We start from the raw sequence: 24,360 nt of genomic DNA, 5'->3' as shown, positions 1-24,360 counted from the left end.
GTACCGTGTGCTAAAAACTGTGAGTTTTCATATATGGGTTTTGAGTACCAATTCAAGTTTTGTGCTAGGACTGTTGCATGACCATAGAACATGAATTCCGAGCATGATTCCTGTTCAAAGATTTAAAAATGCGGCCAACCATTAACAATAAAACTAAGATCTTTATGATAGACAATCGCTTTGGTTAGCAAAACAGAAAGTAATGTTTTGTTATAAAATGGTGTTTCCGATACAACCTTTGTCTGTAAATAACTCCTCTGTTGTATTGCTGGGACCACTGTCAGGTTGGGATTTAACGGCATCGACACGACCATTATCAGACTCTGCACGTGTATAGCTGGTACTTTCAGCCGTCAGATATTTTGTTGAATCTAACTCGTTGGTGTTGGTAACAACATCTAAATAAGGCTCTGGGGTTGATTTGACACGTGAATCCTTATCACCTGTTTGTGGATTAAAAGATTAAAACTGTGAATATTTCGTTCGTTTTGTTCAAATCCGGCAGATTGGTCATCAGCCAACTTCGTAACTGTTTTATTTCTCAACATAAAATAACTATCTTTTCTGAAGAAATAACTTTACCATTGTAGTCTATTTAAATCGCATTGGATTAGAATGAATGCTGGAAACGGTGTCGTAGTTTCACATCTACATTCCGTAATAGGGGTGAAAAACTGTGCATTATGTTTAATAAAATGACCCTTTCACATTGCAATCTGATATTTATCATTATATTTTAAGTTGAAATCCCGTTCTAAAACAGTAAAAATAAACGTGAGGCAGTGGTTAGCTTTGACCAAACATTTGACTTAATTATCTGCGCACGTTTTCGGAGAATTGCAGTATTAAGTTTTACAATTGTACACAACATTCGACTCCGTTAAAAAATCTGACTTAAAAATGTGTAAAGAGTGGTTAAAATACTTTTTATTAAATATACAAAGATATAAATTTTACTACAGTTTAGTCCAGTAATGATTGAACTTCTTCTGAAAATGCTTTACAACAGCTGCTTCAATTTTTTAAAATGCCAATTTCTTTTAATGAGACCTAGTCTACTTTAATTCCCGTCTGTTCGAATGTCAGTTTGGAATGTTACCCTGTTTCAGGATGAGTTCAGATAACAAATGTCTACCGTCAGTTCACATTCCAAACACCATCTTAAAAAACCGATTTATACTTTCAAATAGCGTAGAACAGAATATCACATCTGTGACAATCGATTTATTTATGATGACATAAGATTGACATGCCAACGAAAAACCAGACGTTACTCAAGCGTTTAACAGTTCATTTTCAGTCAACTGCAGTACATTAAACTAAAGAGATAATCAATCAATTTTATCTTCTTATCAACGGTGTCTTCACGGCCTTGAATGCAATATTTTCTAACGAAAATATTATGCCTTTTATCAAAACGCTTTAAATGTAGCTGAAATATGCCATATTTTCAACGAAAGGTTTATTTGAAAAACTGGATATCAGTTATAACTTGTAAACGTGCAGCGAAAGAGATCTGAAGGACACCAAAGCTACAAAAATATTCGGGACTTCCTTGATCTTTATAGTCGTACGTTACAACAACATATTTTCGGTCTCATGTTGAAAAGAGGTGGTAAACTTCAGAGAAGTACAAATATTGAAACCTACCGATGCATTTTGGCATATCTCCAACCCAACGTCCATTATTGCAGGTTAACTCGGATGTTTCTTCAGTTCCATAGTCATATACATATTCATCGACACCATCCAGTGGACAAGAAATCTTTATTTTCTCTCCAGTTTGGTACACCGTCTTCACCATTTTATCTTTGTATAGAAACTTCTTCAGATCGTTCAAGATACATTCGGCTGAGAAAAATATCCTACATGTCATACCCTAATTGACTAGATTTTAGCTATTATATGTGTAATAACAAGTCATAGTATTCACTTCAATAGATGAATATGATTGGATCTTGTGCGCTTATTTTAGAATTTAATCGGGATCGTGTATACGCATTTTGTAAACATTTATAACAAATTACTTTGTGAGACTGAAGTACAGTATGTCATGTTCAATGTTATTATGGTTTTTATACAAGTCCAAAAAAGAAATGTTCCGAATGACTTTCAATCTTCAATGTGCTAATGCACCCACAGTCTTAACGTACAGCAATGGTGTGTTCTAGAATTTCTTTGAATGAATCCTCAATAATCCGTAAGTAGTCATTTAATCCGATAAGTAAACGGACACTTTCACATTCCAATGAATAATTCAAATAAATGATTCCTCGCAAAATGTCTCTGAAGACAACTAAAATTGATGCAATTAGACTGACATTAAAATTCACCTTAATAATTTTTGTTTTTCGTATCCTTATATAAAAACTAATGACACAAAGTGATGACCAGGATGTGAGTTATACAATTTCGCTTCTAGACTTTTATAATGTCAAAAGCCTTGTAATCTTGACTACAAATATTATCTGAAAATAGGAAATACATTGACAAGAATTATCTATTTAAGTAGGTTATTTACAAATGACCATTAGCATACACTACAAACTGCAATCATGAATAAAATTCAAGCACACAGAATAAATACAATATAGATATAACTATCACTATCTTTTTTTTTTGTTGTTCGTCTAAATAAATATTTTCCAACAGTTACTTGTGCCAAAAGCTGTGCGTTTTCATGTTTGGGTTCAAGTTTTGTGCTAAGATTGTTGCATGACAATAGAACATGAATTCCAAGCATGATTCCTGCTCAAAGATTTAAAAATGTGGCCCTACACCATTATCATCAAAGCTAATATCCTTTTCATAGACAACTGCTCTGGTTAGCAAACACAAGGTAACGTTTTTTTCCTAAAATGGTGTTTCCTATACAACCTTAGTCTGTAAATAACTCCTCTGTTGTATTGTTGTAACCATTGTCATTTTGGGATTTACCGTAATTGACACGAGCATTGGCAGAATCCGAGAGTGCATAGCTTGTACTTCCAGCCGACACATATTGTGTTGAATCGAACTCGTTGGTGTTGGATACAACATCTAAATAGGGTTTTGGTGTTGATTTGACACGTGAATCCGCATTATCTGTATGTGGATTAAAAGTTTGAAATTTAGAATATTTCCTTGGGATTTTGCGAGTCTGGCAGAAATGTTGGAAACGGTGTCAATGTTTCATAGCTAAATTCCGTCAATGTTGTAAAAGGTGTAAAATCTGTACATTATGTTTTACAAATGATTGTATCACATTACTGTCTGTCATAAGTATCATTTTCTTTTGAGTTGAAATCACGTTCTAAGACATTTAAAATAAACACGTGAGACAACGACAAGCTTCGACCAAACATTTTACTTAATTATCAGTGTTGGAAGTATTGTAGTTTCAAGTTCTAAAATTATGACCCAAACTTCGACTCCGTGAAAATATCTGACTTAAAACCTGGAAAGAGTGGAAAACATTTTTAAATTAATGTACTTTTATTTTATTGAATGCAGATATATAAATGTTGGTCTCATGTTGCAAAGAGGTGTTAAGCTTCCAAGCAGTATAAAAACTGAAACATACCGACGCATTTAGGTATATCTCCGATCCAACGTCCATTACTGCAGGTTAATTCGGATGTTTCGTCAGTTCCATGGTCATATAAATATTCATCGTCACCATCTAGCGGACAATAAATCTTTATTTTTTCTCCACTTCGGTACACTGTCTTGACCGTTTCATCTTTGTATAGAAACTTCTTCAGATCGTTCAAGATACATTCGGCTGAAATAAAATGCTTTTATATTAGACTCTAGTTAAATATTTTTCAGCTATAATGTGCAATAACAAGTTAAAGTATTCACTTCAACATATGAATAGGATTAGATGGTATGTGCATAATGTGTTAATCAATTAAGACCGTGTATATGTATTTTTTATACGTTTATAATAAATCTCATTGTGAGAATCAAATACCGTATGTCATATTCAGTATGATTAGTGACCTTCTTCTAGCCGGGAATACATGCATTCACATAGACGCGATGTTGCCGTTTTCTGATAATGGAATATTAAAGTGGTATATGGAAAATAGACTTTCATATTGTGTTGAATTCTCGCACTGGGGCCTTCTTTTGCTACAAAACAGAGGAAATGCTCATTTGCGCTTACATTTGATGGACGCCTATCTCACAGACACATATTTAATCTTGATTGTGAAACTTTAAGGAGGGTATGCCTAAGACATAATGTTTGAAGCAAGAGTGAGAGTAAGGGGTTCTAGAACTTTCGACATAAACGGGGTCAACAGGGTACAGTAGTATACAATTACACTCGGAATGCAATTAAACATTTATAGGATGAGGTACAGCAAGAACACAATGCTAAAAAAAAATTTCATCGACAGGAAGGATAATACAAATACTAAGAAGGAATCACATATTCGTCATCAATGACATTATCAGTGCCATCTGGGATGTGCAGTACTTAAACATTCAGTTTCTACTTGTATGCTCGTATATTTCATTACAAGTTTTGTCGACCTGTATCCCATTCACACACACAAATACACACGCACACAAATAAAATAAAACAGACTTGGTTCAGAACGTAGAAAAGTATAAATATTTCAATGGATATTTGGTTGTTTTAACATTTTAGCTTTAGGATGTTAGGATTAACAAGATGCAATTGTAACGAGGACTTGCCATACAATATGCCTTATTTCTTGTGGTCGGTTTCACATGATATCTTCTTCTAAGAACTTAAAAAGAGATTTAAAACTTAATTGAATGCAGATGGTGCCTTATTAAAAGCACTGGTTTCCTTCAACCGATATTTCCGATACAACATTTCTCTGTAAATAACTCTTCTGTTGTATTGTTGGAACCAATGTCAGATTGGGATTTAACGTCATCGATACGAGCATTATCATACTCTGGGCGTGCATAGCTGGTTCTTCCAGCCGACTCATATTGTCTTGAATCGAACTCGTTGGTGCTGGTTACAACATCTAAATAGGGCTCTGGTGTTGTTTTGACACGTGAATCCTTATCACCTGTTTGTGGATTAAAAGATTAAAACTGAGAATATTTCTTTAATTTATTTCAAGTTTTGCCGATTGGCCATCAGCCAGCCTCGTAACTGTTTTATTCAACAACATAAAATAACTATTTTCTCTGCAGGAATAACTTTACCACTGTAATCTATTTAAATCTCATTGGATTAGAATGCATGTTGGAAACGGTGTCAAAGTTTCACAGCTACATTCGGTAATAGGGATGAAAATCTATGCATTATGTTTAACAAAATGCCCTTATCAAATTGCAATCTGATATTTATCATTATATTTTAAGTTGCAATCCAGTTCTAAAACAGTTAAAATAAAAGTGAGGAAATGATTAGCTTTCACCAAACATTTCACTTAATTATCAGCGCACGGTTTTGGCGAATTATAGTTTCGAGTTTTAATATTCTATACAACATTCGACTCCGTTGAAAAATCTGACTTAAAAATCTGTAAAGAGTGGTTAAAGTACTTTTTGTTAAACATACAAGGATATCAAAATGTACTGCACCTTAGTCCAGTAATGATTGAACTTCTTTAGCAAATGTTTTACAATAGCTGCTTCAATTTATTAAAATGCCAATTTCTTTTAACGCGACCTAGTCTACTTTAAATCCCGTTTATTCGAATGTCAGGTTATTTTCAGACAACTGCAGTACATCAAACTAAAGAGCAAATCAATCCAATTTTATCTTCCTATCAACGGTGTATGGAGGACCTTGAATGCAATATTTTCTAAGGAAAATATTATGCTTTTTATCAAAACGCTTTTAAATATAACTGAAATATGACATTGGGTCTTTATTGTATTAGATTTAGACGTTACGATCGAGAGGCAGTGGTTGCGAATATTTTAGCTGCATACGTGGAAAGGAACCATTTACACGATTCGCTCGGAAGATTATCTCTTCACATGAAGAGGGACAAACACGCTCACAAAGAACATATATTTGTCCAAAAACATTGGATGAATGAAGCAGGCTATTATAAATTTAAATATAATAGAACCAGCTTTCTGCATAAGTAGTTTAGTTTCCCATACCTTATTGTAGTTCCTAATATGTAAATAACAGTACCAATTGGTCTAAAGCGAAATGTGTCTGATTCTGCTACTGTGAAGAATTACCAATTTATAGAGCCCTTTATAGCGTCTTTTAATTGTAAAACTAAATAAGGTAACATGTAAATTTTAAGAGTCATTTTCCCCCTTGTTGTATGTCGGTGATTAAAGTCATGCCATTCTGAATGAGTTTCCCTTACATCGATCTTTTATTAGGAATTAAGATTCCATTTTAAAGATTCATGTAGTCTAGAACCGTTGAAATCAAGTACCAAACATGCTTAAACAGCATATCAACAAGGACAGTTCAATCAGTAGGCAATCAGTACTAATAATACAATAATTTCAAGTAAACTCTAAAGATCAACAGTCATTTGTTTCATTTATTTCTGTTTTGGCAATTAAATTCATGCCAATTGGAGTAGCGTTGACCTTTCACATAAATTAATTAGGAACCTTGAAATACGATTACACACTGCATAACTAACCGTAGAAATAAAGTTCATTCATGCATAGTGTCTAATCGATTTTATAGCTTTGTGACTCTATGAATAATGTAAATGTTAAGTTAAGGTCTTACGATTTCAAATACTTATAGAAATGAATCTAAGAAATTAATAACAAAACAATAAATGTTTATTAGGTACAGGTAATGCTAAGCACAAGAATGGAATATGAATCCATAGTGTTTGTTAGTGTTATGAAATACTAACGTTCAGTTCGGTGCGCAACTTGAAGAGATTTTAACAAGTCTCAATGCATGTTAGAACGGCGCGGTATGCAAATGTATAATTATTGCAAGAAGAACTCAATTAAATTGATGCTACACAAGAAACCTGTTCAAATCTTTACCATTTTTCTATCGTGATTTCGAGGCATCCCCTTACCTCGGAATTCTCCAACATATTCTCGTACATGATTTTAAAAAAAACTACGTGTCCTATAAATGGTCTTTGACATCTTAGGTTTTAGTTTATACGTCGCAAATTATTTTCGTGACACTGGATTTGCTTTAACAAATATGTAATATTATAAGAAGCGCGAACTTTCATAGATACGTCAAGCAATAAACAACACTTTCTTTCCGTGTTGAAAACATCATTGACGCTATATTTTGCAGAGGAATGCGACTTACTGCGAAGAAAGGACAGCTCGGGTAGTCAAAATAACGAATCACAGGAAGTAAACAACCGTTACCATTACCTGGTGCGCAAATGACATTGTTTGTTTTAAAACGTAACCATGATGGTCTCCTGGTCTGTAAAAGGGCAAACTAATGTGTACAAATAAATGATTACTTTAAAAGTTTCTAATTAGATGATTTTAATTGTCATCGATGGTCACGCAATATCCTTTAATATTGACCATTATCAATCATTGTAATTTTCTTTAGTGGTAGTTTGAAAGCGTTTATTTCATCATCTTGATGAATAGTCTGATTGTTACAAGCGATGTTTGATCGCGTATTAACGAGTTGTGTTGTATCGGGGCTGTCTTTCTGCAGCAAGCACAATCCTGGTTCAGATATGTATCGTGGACATGACTTTGTCTGTTAAAATTTGAAATATACTAATTTATTCATAGAGAAGTTCAATAGGGTTGCCGATTTTAATTTTGATCTATTGTATTTGCAAACAGGTTTAACTTTATGAAGCAATTAATATCCTAAATTAGGGTATAATATTTCCATTTGAAATGTATTTGATATTTTCACAATAGGGCTAATGATATAGCTATGATACAATGTACAAATGAAAACAACGTTCTACTTAGCCCTTATAGCATGTGATGTGATCTTTGATTTTATTTGGATCGCATTACATATCTAATGCAAGCGACTAAGAATTATATTTTTTATAATAAAATTCTGCGACAAAATATGACCACTTAGTCACATAGCTTTCTAAGCACAAAACCTACAATCATACTAACGTTTCCCAACGTATTTCATTCGTTACAAATCTGATAGACGTAAATTTAGCTGTCGGATTGATATCAAATTGGATGTCCAAAATACATAGGGTTATCTGTCAGATAGACACGGGCTTTAGCTGTAAGAAAATGTATGCATTTTCTTCTTTTATGTACTTCTAAATAAATGTTTCTCAACAGTACCGTGTGCTAAAAACTGTGAGTGTTCATATATGGGTTTTGAGTGCCAATTCAAGTTTTATGCTAAGACTGTTGCATGACCATAGAACATGAATTCCTATCATGATTCCTGCTCAAAGATTTAAAAGTGCCGCCAACCACTGACATTAAAGCTAACATCTTTATGATGGACAACCACTTTGGTTAGCAAACAAAAAGCAATATTTTGTTATAAAATGATATTTGCGATACAACCTTTCTCTGTAAATAACTCCTCTGTTGTATTGTTGGAACCAATATCAGATTGGGATTTAACGTCATCGATACGAGTTTTATCATACTCTGGTCGTGCATAGTTGGTACTTCCATCCGACTCATATTGTCTTGAATCGAACTCGTTGGTGCTGGTTACAACATCTAAATAGGGCTCTGGTGTTGATTTGACACGTGAATCCTTATCACCTGTTTGTGGATTAAAAGATTAAAACTGAGAATATTTCTTTAATTTATTTCAAGTCGGGCCAATTGGTCGTCAGCCAACTTCGTAACTATTTTATTCAACAACATAAAATAACTATCTTTTCTGAAGGAATAACTTTACTACTGTAATCTATTTAAATCTCATTGGATTAGAATGAATGTTGGAAACGGTGTCGATGTTTCACAGCTACATTCGGTAATAGGGATGAAAATCTATGCATTATGTTTAACAAAATGCCCTTATCACATTGCAATCTGATATTTATCATTATATTTTAAGTTGCAATCCAGTTCTAAAACAGTTAAAATGAAACGTGAGACAATGATTAGCTTTCACCAAACATTTCACTAAATTATCAGCGCACGGTTTTGGAGAATTATATTTTTAAGTTTTAAAATTGTACACGACATTCGACTCCGTTGAAAAATCTGACTTAAAAATCTGTAAAGAATGGTTAAAGTACTTTTTATTAAATATACAAGGATATCAACTGTACTGCACCTTAGTCCAGTAATGACTGAACGTCTTCAGAAAATGCTCTACAATAGCTGCTTCAATTTATTAAAATGCCAATTTCTTTTAACGCGACCTAGTCTACTTTAAATCCCGTTTATTCGAATGTCAGGTTATTTTCAGACAACGCAGCACATTAAACTAAAGAGCGAATCAATCCAATTTTATCTTCCTATCAACGGTGTATGGAGGATCTTGAATGCAATATTTTCTAAGGAAAATATTATGCTTTTTATCAAAACGCTTTTAAAAATAACTGAAATATGACATTGGGTCTTTATTGTATTAGATTTAGACGTTACGATCGAGAGGCAGTGGTTGCAAATATTTTAGCTGCATACGTGGAAAGGAACCATTTACACGGTTCGCTCGGAAGATTATCTCTTCACATGAAGAGGGACAAACACGCTCACAAAGAACATATATTTGTCCAAAAACATTGGATGAATGAAGCATGCTATTATAAATTAAAATCTAATAGAACCAGCTTTCTGCATAAGTAGTTTAGTTTTCCATACCTTATTGTAGTTCCTTAATATGTAAATAAAAGTACCAATTTGTCTAAAGCGAAATGTGTCTGATTCTGCTACTGTGAAGAATTACCAATTTATAGAGCCCTTTATAGAGTCTTTTAATTGTAAAACTAAATAAGGTAACATGTAAATTTTCAGACTCATTTTCCCCCTTGTTGTATATCGGTGATTAAAGTTATGCCATTCTGAATGAGTTTCCCTTACATCGATCTTTTATTAGCAATTAAGATTCCTATTTTAAAGATTCATGTAGTCTAGAACCGTTGAAATCAAGTACCAAACATGCTTAAACAGCATATAAACAAAGACAGTTCAATCAGTAGGCATTCAGTGCTAATAATACAATAATTTCAAGTAAACTCTAAAGATCAACAGTCATTTGTTTCATTTATTTCTGTTTTGGCAATTAAATTCACGCCAATTGGAGCAGCGTTGACCTTTCACATAAATTAATTAGGAACCTTGAAATACGATTACACACTGCATAACTAACCGTAGAAATAAAGTTCATTCATGCATAGTGTCTAATCGATTTTATAGCTTTGTGACTCTATGAATAATGTAAATGTTAAGTTAAGGTCTTACGATTTCAAATACTTATAGAAATGAATCTAAGAAATTAATAACAAAACAATAAATTCTTATTAGGTACAGGTAATGCTAAGCACAAGAATGGAATATGAATCCATTGTGTTTGTTAGTGTTATGAAATACTAACGTTCAGTTCGGTGCGCAACTTGAAGAGATTTCAACAAGTCTCAATGCATGTTAGAACGGCGCGGTATGCAAATGTATAATTATTGCAAGAAGAACTCAATTAAATTGATACTACACAAGAAACCTGTTCAAATCTTTACCATTTCTCTATCGTGATTTCGAGGCATCCCCTTACCTCGGAATTCTCCAACATATTCTCGTACATGATTTAAAAAAAAACTACGTGTCCTATAAATGGTCCTTGACATCTTAGGTTTTAGTTTATACGTCGCAAATTATTTTCGTGACACTGGATTTGCTTTAACAAATATGTAATATTATAAGAAGCGCGAACTTTCATAGATACGTCAAGCAATAAACAACACTTTCTTTCCGTGTTGAAAACATCATTGAAGCTATATTTTGCAGAGGAATGCGACTTACTGCGAAGAAAGGACAGCTCGGGTAGTCAAAATAACGAATCACAGGAAGTAAACAACCGTTACCATTACCTGGTGCGCAAATGACATTGTTTGTTTTAAAACGTAACCATGATGGTCTCCTGGTCTGTAAAAGGGCAAACTAATGTGTACAAATAAATGATTACTTTAAAAGTTTCTAATTAGATGATTTTAATTGTCATCGATGGTCACGCAATATCCTTTAATATTGACCATTATCAATCATTGTAATTTTCTTTAGTGGTAGTTTGAAAGCGATTATTTCATCATCTTGATGAATATTCTGATTGTTACAAGCGATGTTTGATCGCGTATTAACGAGTTGTGTTGTATCGGGGCTGTCTTTCTGCAGCAAGCACAATCCTGGTTCAGATATGTATCATGGACATGACTTTGTCTGTTAAAATTTGAAATATACTAATTTATTCATAGAGAAGTTCAATAGGGTTGCCGATTTTAATTTTGATCTATGATATGTGCAAACAGGTTTAACTTTATGAAGCAATTAATATCCTAAATTAGGGTATAATATTTCCATTTCAAATGTATTTGATGTTTTCACAATAGGGCTAATGATATAGCTATGATACAATGTACAAATGAAAACAACGTTCTACTTAGCCCTTATAGCATGTGATGTGATCTTTGATTTTATTTGGATCGCATTACATATCTAATGCAAGCGACTAAGAATTATATTTTTTATAATAAAATTCTGCGACAAAATATGACCACTTAGTCACATAGCTTTCTAAGCACAAAACCTACAATCATACTAACGTTTCCCAACGTATTTCATTCGTTACAAATCTGATAGACGTAAATTTAGCTGTCCGATTGATATCAAATTGGATGTCCAAAATACATAGGGTTATCTGTCAGATAGACACGGGCTTTAGCTGTAAGAAAATGTATGCATTTTCTTCTTTTATGTACTTCTAAAAAAAATGTTTCTCAACAGTACCGTGTGCTAAAATCTGTGAGTGTTCATATATGGGTTTTGAGTGCCAATTCAAGTTTTATGCTAAGACTGTTGCATGACCATAGAACATGAATTCCTATCATGATTCCTGCTCAAAGATTTAAAAAAAAAAAGTGCCGCCAACCACTAACATTAAAGCTAACATCTTTATGATGGACAACCACTTTGGTTAGCAAACAAAAAGCAATATTTTGTTATAAAATGATATTTCCGATACAACCTTTCTCTGTAAATAACTCCTCTGTTGTATTGTTGGAACCAATATCAGATTGGGATTTAACGTCATCGATACGAGCATTACCATACTCTGGGCGTTCATAACTGGTACTTCCATCCGACTCATATTGTCTTGAATCGAACTCGTTGGTGCTGGTTACAACATCAAAATAGGGCTCTGGTGTTGATTTGACACGTGAATCCTTATCACCTGTTTGTGGATTAAAAGATTAAAACTGAGAATATTTCTTTAATTTATTTCAAGTCTTGCCGATTGGCCATCAGCCAGCTTCGTAACTGTTTTATTCAACAACATAAAATAACTATCTTTTCTGAAGGAATAACTTTACCACTGTAATCTATTTAAATCTCATTGGATTAGAATGCATGTTGGAAACGGTGTCAAAGTTTCACAGCTACATTCGGTAATAGGGATGAAAATCTATGCATTATGTTTAACAAAATGCCCTTATCAAATTGCAATCTGATATTTATCATTATATTTTAAGTTGCAATCCAGTTCTAAAACAGTTAAAATAAAAGTGAGGAAATGATTAGCTTTCACCAAACATTTCACTAAATTATCAGTGTACGGTTTTGGAGAATTATAGTTTCGAGTTTTAATACTGTACACAACATTCGACTCCGTTGAAAAATCTGACTTAAAAATCTGTAAAGAGTGGTTAAAGTACTTTTTGTTAAACATAAAAGGATATCAAATGTACTGCACCTTAGTCCAGTAATGATTGAACTTCTTCAGAAAATGTTTTACAATAGCTGCTTCAATTTATTAAATGCCAATTTCTTTTAACGCGACCTAGTCTACTTTAAATCCCGTTTATTCGAATGTCAGGTTATTTTCAGACAACTGCAGTACATTAAACTAAAGAGCAAATCAATCCAATTTTATCTTCCTATCAACGGTGTATGGAGGACCTTGAATGCAATATTTTCTAAGGAAAGTAATATGCTTTTTATCAAAACGCTTTTAAATGTAACTGAAATATGACATTTGGTCTCTACTATATTAGATTTAAACGTTACGATCGAGAAGCAGTGGTTGCGAATATTTTAGCTGCATACGTGGAAAGGAACCATTTACACGATTCGCTCGGAAGATTATCTCTTCACATGAAGAGGGACAAACACGCTCACAAAGAACATATATTTGTCCAAAAACATTGGATGAATGAAGCAGGCTATTATAAATTTAAATATAATAGAACCAGCTTTCTGCATAAGTAGTTTAGTTTTCCATACCTTATTGTAGTTCCTAATATGTAAATAACAGTACCAATTGGTCTAAAGCGAAATGTGTCTGATTCTGCTACTATGAAGAATTACCAATTTATAGAGCCCTTTATAGCGTCTTTTAATTGTAAAACTAAATAAGGTAACATGTAAATTTTAAGACTCATTTTCCCCCTTGTTGTATGTCGGTGATTAAAGTCATGCCATTCTGAATGAGTTTCCCTTACATCGATCTTTTATTAGGAATTAAGATTCCATTTTAAAGATTCATGTAGTCTAGAACCGTTGAAATCAAGTACCAAACATGCTTAAACAGCATATCAACAAGGACAGTTCAATCAGTAGGCAATCAGTACTAATAATACAATAATTTCAAGTAAACTCTAAAGATCAACAGTCATTTGTTTCATTTATTTCTGTTTTGGCAATTGAATTCATGCCAATTGGAGTAGCGTTGACCTTTCACATAAATTAATTAGGAACCTTGAAATACGATTACACACTGCATAACTAACCGTAGAAATAAAGTTCATTCATGCATAGTGTCTAATCGATTTTATAGCTTTGTGACTCTATGAATAATGTAAATGTTAAGTTAAGGTCTTACGATTTCAAATACTTATAGAAATGAATCTAAGAAATTAATAACAAAACAATAAATGTTTATTAGGTACAGGTAATGCTAAGCACAAGAATGGAATATGAATCCATAGTGTTTGTTAGTGTTATGAAATACTAACGTTCAGTTCGGTGCGCAACTTGAAGAGATTTTAACAAGTCTCAATGCATGTTAGAACGGCGCGGTATGCAAATGTATAATTATTGCAAGAAGAACTCAATTAAATTGATACTACACAAGAAACCTGTTCAAATCTTTACCATTTTTCTATCGTGATTTCGAGGCATCCCCTTACCTCGGAATTCTCCAACATATTCTCGTACATGATTTAAAAAAAAACTACGTGTCCTATAAATGGTCCTTGACATCGTAGGTTTTAGTTTATACGTCGCAAATTATTTTCGTGACACTGGATTTGCTTTAACAAATATGTAATATTATAAGAAGCGCGAACTTTCATAGATACGTCAAGCAATAAACAACACTTTCTTTCCGTGTTGAAAACATCATTGAAGCTATATTTTGCAGAGGAATGCGACTTACTGCGAAGAAAGGACAGCTCGGGTAGTCAAAATAACGAATCACAGGAAGTAAACAACCGTTACTATTACCTGGTGCGCAAATGACATTGTTTGTTTTAAAACGTAACCATGATGGTCTCCTGGTCTGTAAAAGGGCAAACTAATGTGTACAAATAAATGATTACTTTAAAAGTTTCTAATTAGATGATTTTAATTGTCATCGATGGTCACGCAATATCCTTCAATATTGACCATTATCAATCATTGTAATTTTCTTTAGTGGTAGTTTGAAAGCGATTATTTCATCATCTTGATGAATATTCTGATTGTTACAAGCGATGTTTGATCGCGTATTAACGAGTTGTGTTGTATCGGGGCTGTCTTTCTGCAGCAAGCACAATCCTGGTTCAGATATGTATCATGGACATGACTTTGTCTGTTAAAATTTGAAATATACTAATTTATTCATAGAGAAGTTCAATAGGGTTGCCGATTTTAATTTTGATCTATGATATGTGCAAACAGGTTTAACTTTATGAAGCAATTAATATCCTAAATTAGGGTATAATATTTCCATTTCAAATGTATTTGATGTTTTCACAATAGGGCTAATGATATAGCTATGATACAATGTACAAATGAAAACAACGTTCTACTTAGCCCTTATAGCATGTGATGTGATCTTTGATTTTATTTGGATCGCATTACATATCTAATGCAAGCGACTAAGAATTATATTTTTTATAATAAAATTCTGCGACAAAATATGACCACTTAGTCACATAGCTTTCTAAGCACAAAACCTACAATCATACTAACGTTTCCCAACGTATTTCATTCGTTACAAATCTGATAGACGTAAATTTAGCTGTCCGATTGATATCAAATTGGATGTCCAAAATACATAGGGTTATCTGTCAGATAGACACGGGCTTTAGCTGTAAGAAAATGTATGCATTTTCTTCTTTTATGTACTTCTAAATAAATGTTTCTCAACAGTACCGTGTGCTAAAAACTGTGAGTGTTCATATATGGGTTTTGAGTGCCAATTCAAGTTTTATGCTAAGACTGTTGCATGACCATAGAACATGAATTCCTATCATGATTCCTGCTCAAAGATTTAAAAAAAAAAAGTGCCGCCAACCACTAACATTAAAGCTAACATCTTTATGATGGACAACCACTTTGGTTAGCAAACAAAAAGCAATATTTTGTTATAAAATGATATTTCCGATACAACCTTTCTCTGTAAATAACTCCTCTGTTGTATTGTTGGAACCAATATCAGATTGGGATTTAACGTCATCGATACGAGCATTACCATACTCTGGGCGTTCATAACTGGTACTTCCATCCGACTCATATTGTCTTGAATCGAACTCGTTGGTGCTGGTTACAAGATCTAAATAGGGCTCTGGTGTTGATTTGACACGTGAATCCTTATCACCTGTTTGTGGATTAAAAGATTAAAACTGAGAATATTTCTTTAATTTATTTCAAGTCTTGCCGATTGGCCATCAGCCAGCTTCGTAACTGTTTTATTCAACAACATAAAATAACTATCTTTTCTGAAGGAATAACTTTACCACTGTAATCTATTTAAATCTCATTGGATTAGAATGCATGTTGGAAAAGGTGTCAAAGTTTCACAGCTACATTCGGTAATAGGGATGAAAATCTATGCATTATGTTTAACAAAATGCCCTTATCAAATTGCAATCTGATATTTATCATTATATTTTAAGTTGCAATCCAGTTCTAAAACAGTTAAAATAAAAGTGAGGAAATGATTAGCTTTCACCAAACATTTCACTAAATTATCAGTGCACGGTTTTGGAGAATTATAGTTTCGAGTTTTAATATTGTACACAACATTCGACTCCGTTGAAAAATCTGACTTAAAAATCTGTAAAGAGTGGTTAAAGTACTTTTTGTTAAACATAAAAGGATATCAAATGTACTGCACCTTAGTCCAGTAATGATTGAACTTCTTCAGAAAATGTTTTACAATAGCTGCTTCAATTTATTAAATGCCAATTTCTTTTAACGCGACCTAGTCTACTTTAAATCCCGTTTATTCGAATGTCAGGTTATTTTCAGACAACTGCAGTACATTAAACTAAAGAGCAAATCAATCCAATTTTATCTTCCTATCAACGGTGTATGGAGGACCTTGAATGCAATATTTTCTAAGGAAAGTAATATGCTTTTTATCAAAACGCTTTTAAATGTAACTGAAATATGACATTTGGTCTTTACTATATTAGATTTAAACGTTACGATCGAGAAGCAGTGGTTGCGAATATTTTAGCTGCATACGTGGAAAGGAACCATTTACACGATTCGCTCGGAAGATTATCTCTTCACATGAAGAGGGACAAACACGCTCACAAAGAACATATATTTGTCCAAAAACATTGGATGAATGAAGCAGGCTATTATAAATTTAAATATAATAGAACCAGCTTTCTGCATAAGTAGTTTAGTTTTCCATACCTTATTGTAGTTCCTAATATGTAAATAACAGTACCAATTGGTCTAAAGCGAAATGTGTCTGATTCTGCTACTATGAAGAATTACCAATTTATAGAGCCCTTTATAGCGTCTTTTAATTGTAAAACTAAATAAGGTAACATGTAAATTTTAAGACTCATTTTCCCCCTTGTTGTATGTCGGTGATTAAAGTCATGCCATTCTGAATGAGTTTCCCTTACATCGATCTTTTATTAGGAATTAAGATTCCATTTTAAAGATTCATGTAGTCTAGAACCGTTGAAATCAAGTACCAAACATGCTTAAACAGCATATCAACAAGGACAGTTCAATCAGTAGGCAATCAGTACTAATAATACAATAATTTCAAGTAAACTCTAAAGATCAACAGTCATTTGTTTCATTTATTTCTGTTTTGGCAATTGAATTCATGCCAATTGGAGTAGCGTTGACCTTTCACATAAATTAATTAGGAACCTTGAAATACGATTACACACTGCATAACTAACCGTAGAAATAAAGTTCATTCATGCATAGTGTCTAATCGATTTTATAGCTTTGTGACTCTATGAATAATGTAAATGTTAAGTTAAGGTCTTACGATTTCAAATACTTATAGAAATGAATCTAAGAAATTAATAACAAAACAATAAATGTTTATTAGGTACAGGTAATGCTAAGCACAAGAATGGAATATGAATCCATAGTGTTTGTTAGTGTTATGAAATACTAACGTTCAGTTCGGTGCGCAACTTGAAGAGATTTTAACAAGTCTCAATGCATGTTAGAACGGCGCGGTATGCAAATGTATAATTATTGCAAGAAGAACTCAATTAAATTGATACTACACAAGAAACCTGTTCAAATCTTTACCATTTTTCTATCGTGATTTCGAGGCATCCCCTTACCTCGGAATTCTCCAACATATTCTCGTACATGATTTAAAAAAAAACTACGTGTCCTATAAATGGTCCTTGACATCGTAGGTTTTAGTTTATACGTCGCAAATTATTTTCGTGACACTGGATTTGCTTTAACAAATATGTAATATTATAAGAAGCGCGAACTTTCATAGATACGTCAAGCAATAAACAACACTTTCTTTCCGTGTTGAAAACATCATTGAAGCTATATTTTGCAGAGGAATGCGACTTACTGCGAAGAAAGGACAGCTCGGGTAGTCAAAATAACGAATCACAGGAAGTAAACAACCGTTACTATTACCTGGTGCGCAAATGACATTGTTTGTTTTAAAACGTAACCATGATGGTCTCCTGGTCTGTAAAAGGGCAAACTAATGTGTACAAATAAATGATTACTTTAAAAGTTTCTAATTAGATGATTTTAATTGTCATCGATGGTCACGCAATATCCTTCAATATTGACCATTATCAATCATTGTAATTTTCTTTAGTGGTAGTTTGAAAGCGATTATTTCATCATCTTGATGAATATTCTGATTGTTACAAGCGATGTTTGATCGCGTATTAACGAGTTGTGTTGTATCGGGGCTGTCTTTCTGCAGCAAGCACAATCCTGGTTCAGATATGTATCATGGACATGACTTTGTCTGTTAAAATTTGAAATATACTAATTTATTCATAGAGAAGTTCAATAGGGTTGCCGATTTTAATTTTGATCTATGATATGTGCAAACAGGTTTAACTTTATGAAGCAATTAATATCCTAAATTAGGGTATAATATTTCCATTTCAAATGTATTTGATGTTTTCACAATAGGGCTAATGATATAGCTATGATACAATGTACAAATGAAAACAACGTTCTACTTAGCCCTTATAGCATGTGATGTGATCTTTGATTTTATTTGGATCGCATTACATATCTAATGCAAGCGACTAAGAATTATATTTTTTATAATAAAATTCTGCGACAAAATATGACCACTTAGTCACATAGCTTTCTAAGCACAAAACCTACAATCATACTAACGTTTCCCAACGTATTTCATTCGTTACAAATCTGATAGACGTAAATTTAGCTGTCCGATTGATATCAAATTGGATGTCCAAAATACATAGGGTTATCTGTCAGATAGACACGGGCTTTAGCTGTAAGAAAATGTATGCATTTTCTTCTTTTATGTACTTCTAAATAAATGTTTCTCAACAGTACCGTGTGCTAAAAACTGTGAGTGTTCATATATGGGTTTTGAGTGCCAATTCAAGTTTTATGCTAAGACTGTTGCATGACCATAGAACATGAATTCCTATCATGATTCCTGCTCAAAGATTTAAAAAAAAAAAGTGCCGCCAACCACTAACATTAAAGCTAACATCTTTATGATGGACAACCACTTTGGTTAGCAAACAAAAAGCAATATTTTGTTATAAAATGATATTTCCGATACAACCTTTCTCTGTAAATAACTCCTCTGTTGTATTGTTGGAACCAATATCAGATTGGGATTTAACGTCATCGATACGAGCATTACCATACTCTGGGCGTTCATAACTGGTACTTCCATCCGACTCATATTGTCTTGAATCGAACTCGTTGGTGCTGGTTACAAGATCTAAATAGGGCTCTGGTGTTGATTTGACACGTGAATCCTTATCACCTGTTTGTGGATTAAAAGATTAAAACTGAGAATATTTCTTTAATTTATTTCAAGTCTTGCCGATTGGCCATCAGCCAGCTTCGTAACTGTTTTATTCAACAACATAAAATAACTATCTTTTCTGAAGGAATAACTTTACCACTGTAATCTATTTAAATCTCATTGGATTAGAATGCATGTTGGAAAAGGTGTCAAAGTTTCACAGCTACATTCGGTAATAGGGATGAAAATCTATGCATTATGTTTAACAAAATGCCCTTATCAAATTGCAATCTGATATTTATCATTATATTTTAAGTTGCAATCCAGTTCTAAAACAGTTAAAATAAAAGTGAGGAAATGATTAGCTTTCACCAAACATTTCACTAAATTATCAGTGCACGGTTTTGGAGAATTATAGTTTCGAGTTTTAATATTGTACACAACATTCGACTCCGTTGAAAAATCTGACTTAAAAATCTGTAAAGAGTGGTTAAAGTACTTTTTGTTAAACATAAAAGGATATCAAATGTACTGCACCTTAGTCCAGTAATGATTGAACTTCTTCAGAAAATGTTTTACAATAGCTGCTTCAATTTATTAAATGCCAATTTCTTTTAACGCGACCTAGTCTACTTTAAATCCCGTTTATTCGAATGTCAGGTTATTTTCAGACAACTGCAGTACATTAAACTAAAGAGCAAATCAATCCAATTTTATCTTCCTATCAACGGTGTATGGAGGACCTTGAATGCAATATTTTCTAAGGAAAGTAATATGCTTTTTATCAAAACGCTTTTAAATGTAACTGAAATATGACATTTGGTCTTTACTATATTAGATTTAAACGTTACGATCGAGAAGCAGTGGTTGCGAATATTTTAGCTGCATACGTGGAAAGGAACCATTTACACGATTCGCTCGGAAGATTATCTCTTCACATGAAGAGGGACAAACACGCTCACAAAGAACATATATTTGTCCAAAAACATTGGATGAATGAAGCAGGCTATTATAAATTTAAATATAATAGAACCAGCTTTCTGCATAAGTAGTTTAGTTTTCCATACCTTATTGTAGTTCCTAATATGTAAATAACAGTACCAATTGGTCTAAAGCGAAATGTGTCTGATTCTGCTACTATGAAGAATTACCAATTTATAGAGCCCTTTATAGCGTCTTTTAATTGTAAAACTAAATAAGGTAACATGTAAATTTTAAGACTCATTTTCCCCCTTGTTGTATGTCGGTGATTAAAGTCATGCCATTCTGAATGAGTTTCCCTTACATCGATCTTTTATTAGGAATTAAGATTCCATTTTAAAGATTCATGTAGTCTAGAACCGTTGAAATCAAGTACCAAACATGCTTAAACAGCATATCAACAAGGACAGTTCAATCAGTAGGCAATCAGTACTAATAATACAATAATTTCAAGTAAACTCTAAAGATCAACAGTCATTTGTTTCATTTATTTCTGTTTTGGCAATTGAATTCATGCCAATTGGAGTAGCGTTGACCTTTCACATAAATTAATTAGGAACCTTGAAATACGATTACACACTGCATAACTAACCGTAGAAATAAAGTTCATTCATGCATAGTGTCTAATCGATTTTATAGCTTTGTGACTCTATGAATAATGTAAATGTTAAGTTAAGGTCTTACGATTTCAAATACTTATAGAAATGAATCTAAGAAATTAATAACAAAACAATAAATGTTTATTAGGTACAGGTAATGCTAAGCACAAGAATGGAATATGAATCCATAGTGTTTGTTAGTGTTATGAAATACTAACGTTCAGTTCGGTGCGCAACTTGAAGAGATTTTAACAAGTCTCAATGCATGTTAGAACGGCGCGGTATGCAAATGTATAATTATTGCAAGAAGAACTCAATTAAATTGATACTACACAAGAAACCTGTTCAAATCTTTACCATTTTTCTATCGTGATTTCGAGGCATCCCCTTACCTCGGAATTCTCCAACATATTCTCGTACATGATTTAAAAAAAAACTACGTGTCCTATAAATGGTCCTTGACATCTTAGGTTTTAGTTTATACGTCGCAAATTATTTTCGTGACACTGGATTTGCTTTAACAAATATGTAATATTATAAGAAGCGCGAACTTTCATAGATACGTCAAGCAATAAACAACACTTTCTTTCCGTGTTGAAAACATCATTGAAGCTATATTTTGCAGAGGAATGCGACTTACTGCGAAGAAAGGACAGCTCGGGTAGTCAAAATAACGAATCACAGGAAGTAAACAACCGTTACCATTACCTGGTGCGCAAATGACATTGTTTGTTTTAAAACGTAACCATGATGGTCTCCTGGTCTGTAAAAGGGCAAACTAATGTGTACAAATAAATGATTACTTTAAAAGTTTCTAATTAGATGATTTTAATTGTCATCGATGGTCACGCAATATCCTTTAATATTGACCATTATCAATCATTGTAATTTTCTTTAGTGGTAGATTGAAAGCGATTATTTCATCATCTTGATGAATATTCTGATTGTTACAAGCGATGTTTGATCGCGTATTAACGAGTTGTGTTGTATCGGGGCTGTCTTTCTGCAGCAAGCACAATCCTGGTTCAGATATGTATCATGGACATGACTTTGTCTGTTAAAATTTGAAATATACTAATTTATTCATAGAGAAGTTCAATAGGGTTGCCGATTTTAATTTTGATCTATGATATGTGCAAACAGGTTTAACTTTATGAAGCAATTAATATCCTAAATTAGGGTATAATATTTCCATTTCAAATGTATTTGATGTTTTCACAATAGGGCTAATGATATAGCTATGATACAATGTACAAATGAAAACAACGTTCTACTTAGCCCTTATAGCATGTGATGTGATCTTTGATTTTATTTGGATCGCATTACATATCTAATGCAAGCGACTAAGAATTATATTTTTTATAATAAAATTCTGCGACAAAATATGACCACTTAGTCACATAGCTTTCTAAGCACAAAACCTACAATCATACTAACGTTTCCCAACGTATTTCATTCGTTACAAATCTGATAGACGTAAATTTAGCTGTCCGATTGATATCAAATTGGATGTCCAAAATACATAGGGTTATCTGTCAGATAGACACGGGCTTTAGCTGTAAGAAAATGTATGCATTTTCTTCTTTTATGTACTTCTAAATAAATGTTTCTCAACAGTACCGTGTGCTAAAAACTGTGAGTGTTCATATATGGGTTTTGAGTGCCAATTCAAGTTTTATGCTAAGACTGTTGCATGACCATAGAACATGAATTCCTATCATGATTCCTGCTCAAAGATTTAAAAAAAAAAAGTGCCGCCAACCACTAACATTAAAGCTAACATCTTTATGATGGACAACCACTTTGGTTAGCAAACAAAAAGCAATATTTTGTTATAAAATGATATTTCCGATACAACCTTTCTCTGTAAATAACTCCTCTGTTGTATTGTTGGAACCAATATCAGATTGGGATTTAACGTCATCGATACGAGCATTACCATACTCTGGGCGTTCATAACTGGTACTTCCATCCGACTCATATTGTCTTGAATCGAACTCGTTGGTGCTGGTTACAAGATCTAAATAGGGCTCTGGTGTTGATTTGACACGTGAATCCTTATCACCTGTTTGTGGATTAAAAGATTAAAACTGAGAATATTTCTTTAATTTATTTCAAGTCTTGCCGATTGGCCATCAGCCAGCTTCGTAACTGTTTTATTCAACAACATAAAATAACTATCTTTTCTGAAGGAATAACTTTACCACTGTAATCTATTTAAATCTCATTGGATTAGAATGCATGTTGGAAAAGGTGTCAAAGTTTCACAGCTACATTCGGTAATAGGGATGAAAATCTATGCATTATGTTTAACAAAATGCCCTTATCAAATTGCAATCTGATATTTATCATTATATTTTAAGTTGCAATCCAGTTCTAAAACAGTTAAAATAAAAGTGAGGAAATGATTAGCTTTCACCAAACATTTCACTAAATTATCAGTGCACGGTTTTGGAGAATTATAGTTTCGAGTTTTAATATTGTACACAACATTCGACTCCGTTGAAAAATCTGACTTAAAAATCTGTAAAGAGTGGTTAAAGTACTTTTTGTTAAACATAAAAGGATATCAAATGTACTGCACCTTAGTCCAGTAATGATTGAACTTCTTCAGAAAATGTTTTACAATAGCTGCTTCAATTTATTAAATGCCAATTTCTTTTAACGCGACCTAGTCTACTTTAAATCCCGTTTATTCGAATGTCAGGTTATTTTCAGACAACTGCAGTACATTAAACTAAAGAGCAAATCAATCCAATTTTATCTTCCTATCAACGGTGTATGGAGGACCTTGAATGCAATATTTTCTAAGGAAAGTAATATGCTTTTTATCAAAACGCTTTTAAATGTAACTGAAATATGACATTTGGTCTTTACTATATTAGATTTAAACGTTACGATCGAGAAGCAGTGGTTGCGAATATTTTAGCTGCATACGTGGAAAGGAACCATTTACACGATTCGCTCGGAAGATTATCTCTTCACATGAAGAGGGACAAACACGCTCACAAAGAACATATATTTGTCCAAAAACATTGGATGAATGAAGCAGGCTATTATAAATTTAAATATAATAGAACCAGCTTTCTGCATAAGTAGTTTAGTTTTCCATACCTTATTGTAGTTCCTAATATGTAAATAACAGTACCAATTGGTCTAAAGCGAAATGTGTCTGATTCTGCTACTATGAAGAATTACCAATTTATAGAGCCCTTTATAGCGTCTTTTAATTGTAAAACTAAATAAGGTAACATG

General features: G+C 33.0%; 1 protein-coding gene across 13 annotated transcripts in view; it reads right to left on the bottom strand.

Moving 5' to 3' along the window:
* LOC149780011 (uncharacterized) overlaps positions 1 to 24,360 on the bottom strand; it is a 105,027-nt gene that overhangs the window by 59,042 nt on the left and 21,625 nt on the right. For 6 of the 13 annotated variants that reach the window (XR_016414976.1, XM_089936736.1, XM_089936742.1 and 3 more), the window contains 9 exons: positions 22,964 to 23,170; positions 19,337 to 19,543; positions 15,710 to 15,916; positions 12,083 to 12,289; positions 8,452 to 8,658; positions 3,563 to 3,763; positions 2,938 to 3,084; positions 1,651 to 1,851; positions 237 to 443 (listed from right to left, as the gene is read on the bottom strand). Coding sequence is in view for 12 of the 13 variants with exons in the window: in XM_089936736.1 (XP_089792862.1) it covers positions 237 to 443; positions 1,651 to 1,851; positions 2,938 to 3,084; positions 3,563 to 3,763; positions 8,452 to 8,658; positions 12,083 to 12,289; positions 15,710 to 15,916; positions 19,337 to 19,543; positions 22,964 to 23,170 (1,791 nt within the window). In the remaining variant the exon portion in view is untranslated. The remainder of the gene's footprint in view (positions 1 to 236; positions 444 to 1,650; positions 1,852 to 2,937; positions 3,085 to 3,562; positions 3,764 to 8,451; positions 8,659 to 12,082; positions 12,290 to 15,709; positions 15,917 to 19,336; positions 19,544 to 22,963; positions 23,171 to 24,360) is intronic. The other 7 variants (XM_089936740.1, XM_089936739.1, XM_089936738.1 and 4 more) reach the window with 7 other exon arrangements.

Source organism: Sinohyriopsis cumingii, chromosome 16, assembly GCF_028554795.1.
Source record: "Sinohyriopsis cumingii isolate HCF-2022 chromosome 16, ASM2855479v2, whole genome shotgun sequence".
Taxonomy (NCBI): Eukaryota; Metazoa; Mollusca; class Bivalvia; order Unionida; family Unionidae; genus Sinohyriopsis; species Sinohyriopsis cumingii.
Note: the sequence above shows the minus strand (reverse complement) of the source record. Positions and strands in the feature narration are given on the sequence as shown.